The sequence below is a fragment of the Agelaius tricolor genome, unplaced genomic scaffold (assembly GCF_023055355.1).
Source record: "Agelaius tricolor isolate 1412-34295 unplaced genomic scaffold, bAgeTri1.0.p SCAF_55, whole genome shotgun sequence".
NCBI lineage: Eukaryota > Metazoa > Chordata > Aves > Passeriformes > Icteridae > Agelaius > Agelaius tricolor.
Window position 1 is genome coordinate 596,478 of NW_027269315.1, and position 13,257 is coordinate 609,734.

At 59.3% G+C, this 13,257-nt stretch overlaps 1 protein-coding gene across 1 annotated transcript; it reads right to left on the reverse strand.

Moving 5' to 3' along the window:
* Positions 1–1,248: 1,248 nt before the first annotated feature.
* Positions 1,249–12,160, reverse strand: EIF4B (eukaryotic translation initiation factor 4B). Its single transcript, XM_071455990.1, is given in 16 exon segments — positions 1,249–1,430; positions 1,966–2,020; positions 2,127–2,214; positions 2,528–2,573; positions 2,575–2,596; positions 3,238–3,448; positions 3,528–3,646; positions 4,111–4,345; positions 4,764–4,931; positions 5,095–5,205; positions 5,598–5,741; positions 5,911–5,965; positions 6,160–6,276; positions 7,323–7,531; positions 8,752–8,889; positions 12,055–12,160. Coding segments are annotated over 16 exon segments (1,809 nt in total). The 5' UTR covers positions 12,068–12,160; the 3' UTR covers positions 1,249–1,352.
* Between the last annotated feature and the right edge of the window lie 1,097 nt (positions 12,161–13,257).

Sequence of the window (13,257 nt, forward strand, 5' to 3'; positions counted from 1 at the left end):
GCCGGAGCCGCCGCGGGGGGGGCCGCATTCCAGCGGTGGGGAGGCGGCTCCAGCATTCCAGCGGTTGGGAAGAGCCGGGAAAGAGGAAGGGTGGGGGGGGGGGGGGGGGGGCGGCATCCCGGGGCTCGGTGCTGGGCCCGTGCCCCCAGTTAATTACCGTTAATTAACGGGGGCGGAGGAGGAATGGAAGGACGCAGAGAAGGAAGGATCAGGATGAAGGTGAAGGAGTAAAAATGAAAAAGGAGGAGGAAGAGGATGAAGAATCAGGGATGAGGAGGAAGAAGATGGAAGGAGGAGAAAAGTGAAGGAGGAAGGAAAAAGAAGGAAAGAGGAGGAAGAAAATGAGGTGGAAAGAGGAAGTTGAAGGGGAAACGGGAGATGGAATGATGGAGAGGAGGAATAAATAAGGAAGTGGAAGAGGAAAGGGGGGAAGAGCTAGAGAGGATGGAAGGAAGGAGGAGGATGAAGGAGGAGGAAAGGCAGGAAGAAAGAAGGAATGAAGAAGGATGAGGAAGGAGGAGGAAAGATGGAATGAGGGAAGAGAAGGATGCAAGAAGGAAAAAGGAAGCCCAGAGAAAGGAAGACCAATGTCAGGACAGGAAATTCCCCCTGGGGGGCTTTGGGAATTGCCCCGCTCCCCTCCAAGGTGGGGAGGAGAAGGGCAGAAGGATTTGGGGCCTTTCTGATCTTTTTCAGCTCATTTTATTGGAGAAGACAAACAGCCCCCAGCCTGGGGGAGAACCCCAAAACTCCCCCAGGACCTCCCAAAACCTCTGGGAAGGTTCTTTTTACACATTTTTACAGCCCACCCCAAATCCCAAAATCTCAGAGTATCTTGAGGTTCTGGGGTGGAAATCCAGGTTTTCCTGTGTAAAGGGCAGGGTTTGCATCCCAAAAATTGGGTGGGGGAATTGGGGGGCACCTGTGAGCAGGAGGATGATGAAGGTGTCTAGGGGGAAATCAACATTCCAGAGGTGAGGAAAATGGGAGGCAGAGGGAGATCCCAGGAGGGGGGATTGGGGAGTTGGATCCCTCCCAATCCCTGTTTTGGAGGGGCTCCAGTGAGGAGGGGGTGGGAGGAAGGCCAGCTCTTCCTCACCCCTTATTCCATGGAAAACACAGAGAGGGGGGCTTTTCTTTCGAGAAAACTCTTGGAATTACCCCTCCCGCCCCCTGTGCTGATTTTGGGGTGATTCCCGTTCATTCATGGTGGGTTTTTTTCGGGATTTAAGAAGCTGAGGGAATTGATGAGTTTTAGGCTTTATTTCCGTCTCGCCTGGATCAAGGTTGGGATTTTTGGGAATCTCCGGAGGTTCCCACGGCAGCTGAGGAGGAGGAGGGGGAGGAAGCTTTTACTCAGCTCCTTCTTCATCATCACCTTCATCCTCCCCATCCATGGAGAGCGCGGCATATTTGCTGGCATGGCTGAACTGCAGGAAAAACCAGGAAAAATTCCCAAAAATGGGATTTGAGAGGAATAAAGATCCCCAGGGACTCACACATCCCAAAACCAGGGGGTCACAGCCTCCCAAAAGGGGCCAGAGAAATCCAAAACTGCTGGGGTGGTTGAGCTGGGAGGGCCAGGGGGGTCATTGGTGAAAAAAAAAATCCCCAAGCCCGCAAAAAACCAAGATTTGAATGGGGTGAAGACCCCCAGGGGGTCATGCACCCCAAAAAGGGGAGTTCACAGCCTCCTCCAAAGGGGTTTCAGACTGCCCAAGGCTGAACTGTGGGGGTGGGCAGAGGGAGGGGGACAGTAAAGCAGAAAATTCCCAAAATACCCCAAAAAATGAGATTTGAGAGGTCGAAGTCCCCTGGGGGTTCAGTCACCTCCAAGAGGGGTCACAGCCCCTGCTGGTAACTGGAGGCATGGGGCATCAGTTATGGTGAAATTCCTCAAAACCCCCCAAACCCGGGATTTGAGGGGGGTCCCTCCCCCTTCTCTGGGTCCCCCTGGATCCTTACAGAGAGGGGGTTCTCCTCCAGTTTCTTTGGCTCGTGCTCCTTCCGGGGGTCCCTCCTGAGGAGCAGAGGTCAGAGGTCAATTCCCAGGAAATTCCATGTGCCTGGGGGGGTTTCCCGGTTCCTGAGGGGGTTTTGGGGGGGGGGGTGTGGGGGTGTCTCACCTTTCAGGGTCCCCCATTCCTGCGGGGCCACGGCTGCAGCTCCGGCCCTTGGAGCTGCTCTCCCGACCCCCTTCAGGCTTCAGTTCCTCTGTTGGGAAAGGGTGGGGGGGTCACAGCCCCCAGAATCCCCTGAGCTCCCCAAGCCCTCCTGAGCCTCCCAGCAAGGCCTCAACATCCCTGGAACCCCCCAACCCCCTTTAAAACCCCCACAAAATGCCTCAACCCTCCCAGATCCCCTGATACCAACCTCCCCCCGAGCCCCCTGCCACGCCCCCCTGAGCTCCCCTAAAATCCCCCAAAGCCCCCCTAAACACCTTCTGAGCCCCCCAAGTGCTCCCAAGACTTCCCCAAATCCCCAAAACCCATCCCAAGCCTTCCCAATCCCCTCCTCCCATTCTCACCTCTCCTCTGGGTGGTCCTGGGGGGGCCCGCATCATCTCCAGGGGGGGGTGGGGCCAGAGGGGCCCCCACTGGGGAGACAGAAAAGGGGGGAGGGGCATCAGGGGGGGTCCCTGGAATGGCCCCAATCAAGGGACATGGGGGAATGGGGCATGGGAATGTTGGGATAGGGCCTGGGAATGCTGGGGTGGAGGACAGGAGTATTAGAATGGTCTGTCCACAGGGAATTCCTGGGAATGTTGGGATGGGGCACAGGAACATCCCTGAGCCACAGGAAAGTTGGGATTGGGCACAAGAATGCTGGGATGGAACCCAGGAAGGTTGGGATGAGCAGAAGAGTCTCCAGGGGCTGCAGGAATGTTGGGATGTGCCACAGAACATGGGGATGGGGCTCGGTAATATTGGGATGTGTGGCAGAAGCATCCCCAGGCCACAGGAATGTTGGGATGTGCCAGTGACTCCATGGAGTGGGCCACAGGAACACTGGGATGGTGCACAGGAACATGTCTGTGATAAAGGGGTGTTGGGATGGGCCTTAGAAAGGTTGGGATAGGCAACAGAAATGTTGAGATGCACTACAGGATCATCCCTGGGAATGTCAGGGTCCCCTACTCCTGGCCCTTGGGGTCCTCCACTAGGGAAAAGCAGGGACCCATGGAATGATTAGGGCTGGAAAAGCACCCCCCAGGCCACTCCTTCCTGGGACACTCACCTGGTTGGGGAGGCTTGCTCCGAGTCAGAGCTCTGGGAATTGCCGGGGGGGTTCTGGCTGCTCCGCTTCATCCAGGCGTTTTCCTTGGGAGGCGGTGCTGGCATCACCTTTGGCTTCTCCTCCCGGGATTTGGGGGGCGGTGAGGGTGGCTCCTCCTCTTTTCCTAGGGGCTCATTTTCCAGGGATTTCTCGCTCTCCCTCCTCCGTGTGGCTGGGGGGACACAAACCCGTGTGGCAGCTGCTGGCCGCCCCGGGCTGGGACGCTGCGGCTGCCCCGGACCCCGACTCACTCCGGCCGGTGGGGCCAGAGCCCGTGGACGTTCCCGGGGGTCCCGCGGGGCCACTCTGGGAGGATTCACTGCCTGTCCGGGATCGCTCCTGGTTCTCCTCGCTTCGCCAGCTTGGATGCCTGGGATAGGGTGGAAATAGGATCAGGGGACTGGGAAAGGGCTGCCCCATCCCACCTTTCCCATAGGATGAATGCCATCCCACCCGAACCACTCCCAAGGATCACTGCCACCCATCCCGCTTTTCCCTGGGGACCATTCCCTGTCCCTCCCATCTCTCTGTGGGGATCAGCCCCAATCTCCTGAGGGATCATTTCCATTCCATCCCACCCCTCCGTGGGGATCATTCCATGCCCATCCCTCGCTTTGCCACTGGATCATTCCTAGCCAATACCCCCTTTCCCAAGAGACCATTCCATATCCCCTCACCTTTTGGGTGACAAATCATTCTTTGTCCATCCCATCACTACTAAGTGATCGTTCCTTACCCATCCCATGTTTCCCAAAAGACCACTCCCAGCCCTTCCCACCTTTCCCAAGTGACCATCCCCATCCCATTCCCTCTTTCCCAAGGCAGCATTCCCACCTTTCCCGGGGCCGTCTGTCGATCCTCTTGTCGTCCTCCAGCTGCCGCTGGAGTTTTTCCTGCTCCTTCTGGAGCCGTTCCTCCACCTCCCGCTCCCGAGCTGCTGTATCCACAGGCTTGGCCCCCCCGAAGATGGAAGCAGCCCGGCTGGACTGGGCAGCGGGAGCTGCTGAAGTTTCCTCTTCCTTGGGAGCACTCCGGGGCTTCAGGTTGAGCTTCGGTCTCTGGGTGGGACCTGGGAACGAGCCAGGAGATCCAGGTGGGCATTGATCCCACCTGCAACAGTGCTGAGACTGACAGCATAATCCCTGTCCCATCCCGCCATTCCCAAGGAATCATCCCCTTCCCCAGCCCACCCTTCCCAAGGGATCATTCCCATTCTCTTTCACTTTTTCATGGGAACATTTCCATCCTAATCCACCTTTCCTGAGGAACCATTCTGTGTCCTTCCCACCTTTCCATGGGGATCATTCCTGTACCATCCTGCCTTTCTCAAGAGACCCTTCTCCCCCCATCCCTTCTTTCCCAAGGGATCATTCCCATCATATCCCACCATTCCCAAGGGACCACTCCCTATTGCTCCCACCTTTTCCACGGGATCATTCCCATCATATCCCACCATTCCCAAAGGAACGGCCCTAGTCCCACCCCACCTCTGTCCTCACGGCGGAAGTCATCCCGGCCGTAATCATCCCGGGAATTCCACCGATCCATCCGGTCATCCCGCCGGTCATAACGATCCTCATAGCCACGGTAGTCATCGTCCCGGCGGTACCCGCTTCCAAAGGCTCTCCGGCCGCTGCCTATTCGGGAATCGTAGCCTGGGGAAGGAGATGGATCATCTGAGAGTCACTAGGGATAATGCAGCCCAGATTCCCAGTGACAACAGTTTGGGAATTTGGGGGATTTCCAGTTACTCGCTGGCCATGGGGGGGGGTCTCGGTCCCACTCTCTCTGCCCATGAAAACCCTTGGGAATTCCCACCTCGGTCGTAATCCCTGCTGCGGTCGTCGTAGCGATCCCGGCTCCCAAAACCACGATCCATGTCCCGCCGTGGCCCGTCCCGATACCGGTCGTCATAGCGATCACGATATCCTGGAAGCAGGATGGGGTTTTACTGGGATAGGCACAGATTCCACGAGGAAGGAGGAAAATCCCAGTGCTCCATGTGGGAAAGGAGGAGGCCCCATTCATCCTTACAAACTGGGAATGAGCTCAGGTAGGAATGAAGAGTTTTGGGAATGAATGAGCTTGGAGTTGGAATGAGAGCTGAGAACAAATGAGCTCCAAATGGGGAATGAACAAGCTCAGGGTGGGACTGAGCTCCAAATGGAAATGAACAAACTCAGGGTGGGAATGAGCTCAGGTGGTTCCTAATCTCAGGCAGAGCAGTGTCAGCTGCCCCTAGATCTTGGGACAATGCTAGCTGCCAGGACACAGGGGAAGGAGGGAGTGCCTGGAATGCTGGGCCCATTCTCTTCACTCACTGTCCCCGAATCCATCGTCGCTCCGGCGTGGGGGGAAGTCATCGAAGGCATCGGGAGCAGCCGGACGCGCGCGCCAGTCGCTCTCGAACCGCTCTGAGTCCCGGAAGCGATCTCGGTCTCTGCCGAAGCAGCGATCATCCCGGTCTGCTGGCAGCCAGGGACACAGCCAGGGACAAGGGGAGGCAAAAGGAGTGGGAAAGGGAATGAAGATTAAAAGGAAAGGAAGGAAACAGGGCAGGGTCAGGGCTGGGCCCTTGGCCACTCTCCCTGAATCCCTACCCTGCCTGATCCATGTCCTCGGCTGGACACTCACCTTTATCCTGAGCTTGATCTGCCACATCCACTCGTATCCTTCTGTTTCCTAAAGACTGGGAACAACAATGGGAAGTGAGTGCTGGGCTGGGACTTCCCTCCCCATATCCCACCTGACCCTCCTCTCTTCCAGCTGGAAGCCATTTGCCCTTTTCCCACCAACTCCAGTCCCATGTCCAAACCCTTCCCCAGGTCCTTGGAGCCCCTTTAGGCCCTGAGATGTGCTCTTGGAAGCTGGGATTGGACTCACCTCTTCATTGAGGCTCAGGGCCTGGAACAGGGAATCGATATCCTCGAATTCCGCGTATCCGAAACCTTTCAACCTCTCGGGATTGGTGGGTTCCCGTGGGAGCCGCACGGCGCTGATCTGCGAAGGGAGGGAAGGCAGGGAAGCTCACCTCAGGATCTTGGCTTCCAAAAGGGGAATGCGGAAGGGTGGCAGGATCTGGGATGGAGCAACTCATGGATATCGAGGGATTGAGGGGGCTCCTCGTGCACGAGGAGGAAGACAGGGGTCCCACCCTAAACACTGCAGAACGTTCCAACATCTTTGGATTGAGGGACTGGGAAGAGAATCCCAGCTCTGGCAGCTGCACTGGGAACAATGGGAAGGGCCAGGTATGCTCTGCAGGCTCCTGCCCGGGCTCAGGGAAGCAGGAGCCATCTCAAAGCTCATTCCAGTGGAAAACCAGCCCCGGATGTGTCCAGCACAAGTCCCACGTGGACACAGGGTAGCCCACAACCTCCTTTTCCTAGATTTTGGCTCCCAAAGTGTGGGAGCTCCTTGCTCATTACTGATCGGAGCCCTGAGAAATGTCAGGAGCCACATTCCTAAATGACATCTTAGGGGGTCATGGGGTCCCCAAAGCATCCCTTAGATTTTTCTGGGGTGGATTTCCTGATGGGAAACCTCTTGCAAAGCCAGGATCTTGCTTGGACCAAAGGAGAATCCACAACACGTCCATGGAATTATATTTAAAGAATGACAAATGCCAAGAAATAGGGAAAAGGAATGAGGAAGGCCAAGGTCAGGTACAGAGCTGGAGAGGGAAAAACAGGATAGGTTCAAATGGGAATAAACTTGGTTTTTCCCAATTTGTGGTTTTCAACACCTCTGTGTGATCCATGAGCTTCCTGATGCTGTTTTCTTTCCACCTGGGAGCAAACGAGCTGCCCTACCCTGCCCCACCCCCCAGTCTAACCTCCACCCGATTCCACAGGGAAACCCCCCCACTGGAGGCTCCTCAATCCCACTGGAAGAGCGGGAATGGCTGATCCATGGCTGGGGAATCAAGGGATTCTCTCAGGATCAACCTACAGACACCCACATCCCAGGAAAACGCCCCATGGCAATGGAATACGGGTGCCCAATAGAGAGAGAGCAGCATTTCTGCCCTCTGGAATGTCACTCACATTAAGTCCTCGGAAGAAATCCTTGATGGACTCTTCCGTGACATCGTAGGGCAGGTTTCCCAGGAATGCCGTGTACGGAGGGGATTTGGGGAGGCGGCTTCTGTCGATGTTGGGCTCGCGGGCAGCGCGCGGGGCCGTGGGAAGGATGGAGCGGTCGATCGGAGGCGCCCGGTAAACGTCGTCGTCATTGCTGTGCCACGTGGTGGAGACTGCAGAGAAACCCGGGATGTGGGCACAGACACACGGCCAGAGCCAGCTGGAGCTGACTGGGGCCAACTGGGGCCATCCTGAGCTGGCCAGGTCAGCTGGAGGCAGCAAATCATCCCACAGCCCACCCAGATGGAGGCAGCTGGAAGCAACCAGAGGCACTGGGAAGAAACCGGAGTCATCCAGAGGCACCCAGAGGCAACTGGTAAATCCACGGAAAAGGTGCCCTGAAGCCATCCAGAGCACCCAAGGCAGGGACAGACAATCCCATGAGTGGCTTTCCAGGATTCATTCCAGCTTGGATTCCAGCCTGGCTCAGTGGGAAGCTCTGGTGAATCCGGTCCCCAAAACCTCAATATCCCACTGCTGCTCCCCCACTTGGCTGGACACTGAGTCCCATCCCTAAGGAAAACTTGCACGGCTCTCCCAGCTTCATTTTTCCCCAAAAACTGAATAGCCAGTGGATTTTTCCAGTTATGGATGCCACTGGCAGCTAGGAATGCCAATCCTGGAGCCTTCCAATCTGGAAGGCAGGAATTACGTTCCAGGACCTGGGAATGACAGTCTGGAAGCTGGGAATGCCAACCTCAGAGCTCAGAATGGTGTCCAGGGATTGAGAATGCTGTTCCAGCTCTGGGAATACTGCTTCTAGGACTGGGAATGCCAATCACAGAGCTGAAAATGCCACTCTGGGGACTAAAAATGCTATCCTGGCTCCAGAAATGCTGCTCTGGGGGCTGGGAATGTAAATCCCAGAGGTGGGAATGTTGTCCTGGCTCCAGGAATGCCATCCTCGTCCTGGCTCTAGGAATGCCATCCTGGCTCTGGGGATGCTGCTCTCGGGGCTGGGAATGTAAGTCCCAGAGCTGGGAATGCTGTCTCGGTTCCAGGAATGCCATCCTCATCCTGGTTCCAGGAATGCCATCCTGGCTCCAGGAATACCATTCTCATCCTGGCTCCAAGAATGCCATCCTGGCTCTGGGGGCTGGGAATGCTAACCCCAGAGCTGGGAATGCCATCCTAGCCCTGGGGATGGTGCTCTGGGGGCTGGGAATGCCATCTTGGCTCCAGGAATGCCATCCTGGCTCTGGGGGCTGGGAATGCCAACCCCAGGGCTGGGAATGCCATCTTGGCTCCAGGAATGCCATCCTGGCTCTGGGGGCTGGGAATGCCAACCCCAGGGCTGGGAATGCCATCCCGGCTCCAGGAATGCCACGCTCACCTTCCAGGTCGTCGGTCTCGTCGGCCCAGCTCACAGGTTTGGGGATGTAGGTGGGGCCGCCCCCGCCCCCCCCATCCTCAGCCAGGAAATCCGTGAGCGTCAGCGTCTTCCCCTTCTTTGGCTTCTTCTTCGCTGCCGCTGCAGGAGCAAGCAGAGACGTGGATCAGAGCGGGAACAGGAGTGGGGATGGGGGGAACTGAACAGGGAAAGGGTGGGAATGAGAGTGGGAATGGCAGGACAGAGAGGGAATGAGAATGGAAATGGTGGGAATGGGAGTGGGGATGGGCAGGACAGAGAGGGAATGAGAATGGAAATGGTGGGAATGGGAGTGGGGATGGGCAGGACAGAGAGGGAATGAGAATGGAATCAGAGCGGGAATGGGAGCAGAAATGTGTGGGAATGAGAGCTGGGACAGGAGGGAATGAGAGCAGGAATGGGTGGGAATGGGAGGGAAGGAGAGTCAGAATAGGTGGCATGAGAGCAGGGACAGGAACAGGGCGGGGGCAGAGGGACTGGGGACACTGGGGTGGGACACAGGACACTGGAATAATGGGAGTGGGGACAGCAGGGTGGGACATAAGGCACAGGGATGGGATATGGGACACGAGGAGCTGACATGGAACGTGAAGCACCAGGATATAGGACACGAGACAATGGGATGGGACAGAAGACACCAGGGTGGGACACGAGGCCTTGGGATGGAGTACAAGGTGACAGGATGGGACACGGGACATTGGGATGGAATGGGAGGAGCTGGGATGGGACAGGAGCCACTGGGAAGGGACATGAGACAGGACAGCGGGAGCCAGGAGGAAACGGTACAGGAGGACATGGAGCACCAGGATGGGACAGGAGGCCCTGGGATGGGACACAAGGTGACAGATGGGGACATGGGATGATGAGGATGGGATGGGATGGGATGAGCTGGAACAGGACAGAAGCCACTGGGATGGGACATGAGGTGCCAGGAGGGGACATGAGATGGGACACAAGGCACCAGGATGAGATAGGAAGTGCTAGGATGGAACACAGAGCACCAGGATGGGACAGCAGCCACTGGGATGGGACAGGAGGAGTCAAGAGGAGACAGGAGGTGTCAGGATAGGACACAAGGAGTTGAGAGAGGACAGAAGCCACCAAGATGTGACAGCAGTCAGTGGGATGGGACATGAGGCACCAGGATGGGACACAAATGGGACATGAGGTACTGAGATGGGACAGAAGGCACCAGGAGGGGACACAGGATGGGACACAGGCACTTGCATGGAATATGGCACTGAGAGACACGAGGTGCTGGGATGTGCCATGAGGGCATCAGGGTGGGACAGGAGCCACCAGGACGGGACAGAAGGAACCAGGAACGGATGTGGGGCACCAGGATGGAACATGAGGAACTGGGATGGGACAGGAGGCAGCACAGGAGGAGCCAAGAGGGGACAGGAAGTGACAGAATAGAACACAAGATGGGACATGGGATGGGATACGAGGAGCTGGACATGAGGACCCAGGATAGGGACAGGAGACACAGGGGTGGATGGGGTTCCAGACTGGGACAGGGGACACCAGAATTGGACAGGAGCCACTGGGAGGGGACATACCAGGGGCCAGGAGCCACCCCCCAGCCCCCTTTATTTGTTATTCCCACTGGAAACATTGTCCCCATCCCACCCCCTGTGGGGACACACCCAGGCACAAGCTGTGACCCTCCTGGAAAACCTGGGTATTTCCTGGAAGGTGGCTTTGGATTTACAATTCCCTCCCTCTGGGAGGAACTGCTGCCCTCATGTGGCTCTGTCGCTGAATCTGGGACCTTTCCTGGCAAAAACTGCTGCATTTGCCAGGAAAAATCCCTCTGGGTGGAGCCAGGGGGGTTGGAGCCCCAGAGAAATGGTGGAGTCACCTCCTTCCCCCATCAGATTTTGGGGACGTCAATAGTGGTCCCAGGGGGAGCAAAACTGATGGGTTTCAAGGACATGAAAGAGAAAGGCTTGGAAAAATATTCCCCTATTTTTTTTAAGGAGAGATCATGAATTTTTGGATGGGCAGAGCTTCTAGTCAGATATCCCTGACCAGAGATAATAATAATTAATGAATCAACCAAAGGGCTTTAACGAGGATAAAAAGGATGGAGGTCGGATTGCTCATAGAATGGCCTGGAAATGCGTTATTCCATGGAAATCCAGCATGGAGAGAACCATCACCACCGGTGTTTTCCCATGGGAACTGGGAGGGGGTGGTGGTGTGTGAGACCCTCGGGATGGCTCCATCTTCTCCCAGTCCATCCCTTCCCTCTGCACTATGGATTTCAGGGAAGTGTGGGGCCATTCCTGGACTCCTATGGGAATCCCAGCCTGGGATGCAGGAGCGCCAAGGTGCTCAGAGCTGCCCCAGGGTGACCCCACCTCCCGCAGGAAACTAGCATGGGACACTGCTGGGAATGCGGGAAGCACCTGAGGCCCAGGGAAAGCCGGGACAGGGATGGATCCAGGTGGGGTGGGGGCACCTTCCAACCCCCCCGTGCTCACCCCAGTACCGGGACCCCACCTCCCTCTACAAGCAGAGACGGGGACCCCGGGAGATGCTGCGGGATCGGGAATGGAGGGGAGAGCCGGGTTGGAACTGGGGGGCGTCTGGTGTGCCCCCCCACGCCGGGACCGACCCCTGAAGAGGCTGGAAGGGGTCACATCCTGCCCCGCCTCCCTCGTAATTGACCCCGAGGAGCCTCAAGGGCACCGCGGGCCCGGGAAGGGGGTCCCGGTGAAGCCCCTGCGGGCAAATGGAGGGGGGGAGCCTGATCCCACCTCTCCCCCCAAACTCCCGGTACCGGGGCCCCTCCGACCCCCCCCGTTCGCGGCCACGTGGGCGCGTCGCCCCCTCCCCCCCTTCCGCGCGCGCGCGCCGGGCCGCGCCCGGCGCGCGCACGTCAATCACTGGCTGGGCGCACGCACGTCAATCACCGGCCGGGCGCGCGCGCCCCCGCCAATGGGAGACGGGGGGGGTGTTGGGGGGCCCGGCGCGCGCACGTCAATCACAGGCCGCGCGCGCACCCCCGCCAATGGGAAGCGGCGGGAGGGGGGAGGAAGGGCGCGCGCCCGCCTTGAGGGGACGCGGCGGAGGAGGAAGGGGGGGGGGTTCGGTTTTCCCGCCGCTTCCCCCGCTTTTCCCGCCACCGCCTCCCCCCCAGCACCATCTCCGGAAGCGACGGTGCTCGGAGCAGCCCCGGGACCGCCATCGGTGCCGCGATCAGTGCCCGCGGAGCTCCACGCGGGCCGGCGGGGCCCGGGCCCGCGGCGCAGCGCTCACCTGGGGCCGCCATGTTGGGACGAGGCAGAGAAGGCAAAGGACCCGGATGGCGGCGTCACGTGACCACGAGCGTCGCGCCCTGTCAGGGGGCGGGGCGAAGTTCGGGGGCGTGGTCTGGGCCGGGGGCGGGGCCTGGGGCCGGCTGGTTCTGCGGGGGTGGGGCCGGAGGGGGAGGGACCGCCGGGACCCCCGGCACTGACACCCCCGGGCATCGGCCGACACCGACAGCTCCCGGCGCCCCAGGCACCACCGGGGGTGCTCGGAACTCCCGAGCACCGACACCCCGGACACCGAGACGCGCCGACCCCGTCACTCCCCGGAGCCCGGGACACTGGGACCCCTCGGCACTGACACCCCCGGGATTCCCGGTCTCTGGGAGCCCCGACAGCAGGAGCCCCGCATACAGGCTCCCACCCACACCGACAGCCCCAGGCACCGCGATGCCCCGCACACCGACACCCGTGGCAGCGCCCCGAGACCCCCCAGTCCCGGCATCCCCGGGCACGTCATCCTCTGCGCACCAACACCCCCGGTCTGCTGACACCCCGGGGACTCCCGGACACCGCCACCCCCGGCCACTGACACTCCCAGGCATCTGCGCCGGGATCCCCGGGCACCGACGCCCGAGGAACTCCCGACGCCGGGACTCCTCGGCACGAGGATGCCCGCGACCCCCGAGCACCGCACCGGGACCCCTGATCACCGCACCGGGACCCCCGAGCACCGCACCGGGACCCCCGAGCACCGCACCGGGACACCCGAGCACTGCACCGGGACCCTCGGGTACCGCACAGGGATCCCCGCTCCCGTTCCCCCCGTGTCCCCCCGGGAGCGGTTCAGGACAGGACGGCGCCCGGAGCTCGGGGCTGATCCCGGGGCCGGCTGGGACAGGGACATTTTGGGGTCCTCCCGGCTGGTTCTGGGAGGTCGATGCCCCCAGGGACACCGACATGAGCAGGGGGCAAAAGGGGCGTCCCGGGGGGGCATGGGCGACCGGGGGTCGTTGTCGGGATGGTGACAAGGAGGGGGTACAGGAATCCATCCCTCCCCCGACAGCTCCGCACACCCCGTGCCTCAGTTTCCTCCCGGTCTCAGCCCCATGTCCCCACCCCCGTTTTCCCCCTCCGGAAGGACACACCAACACATCCCATCTCCTATTCATAGGAATCAGCACTTTATTTGGATCTGGGGGGAGCTCGGGGA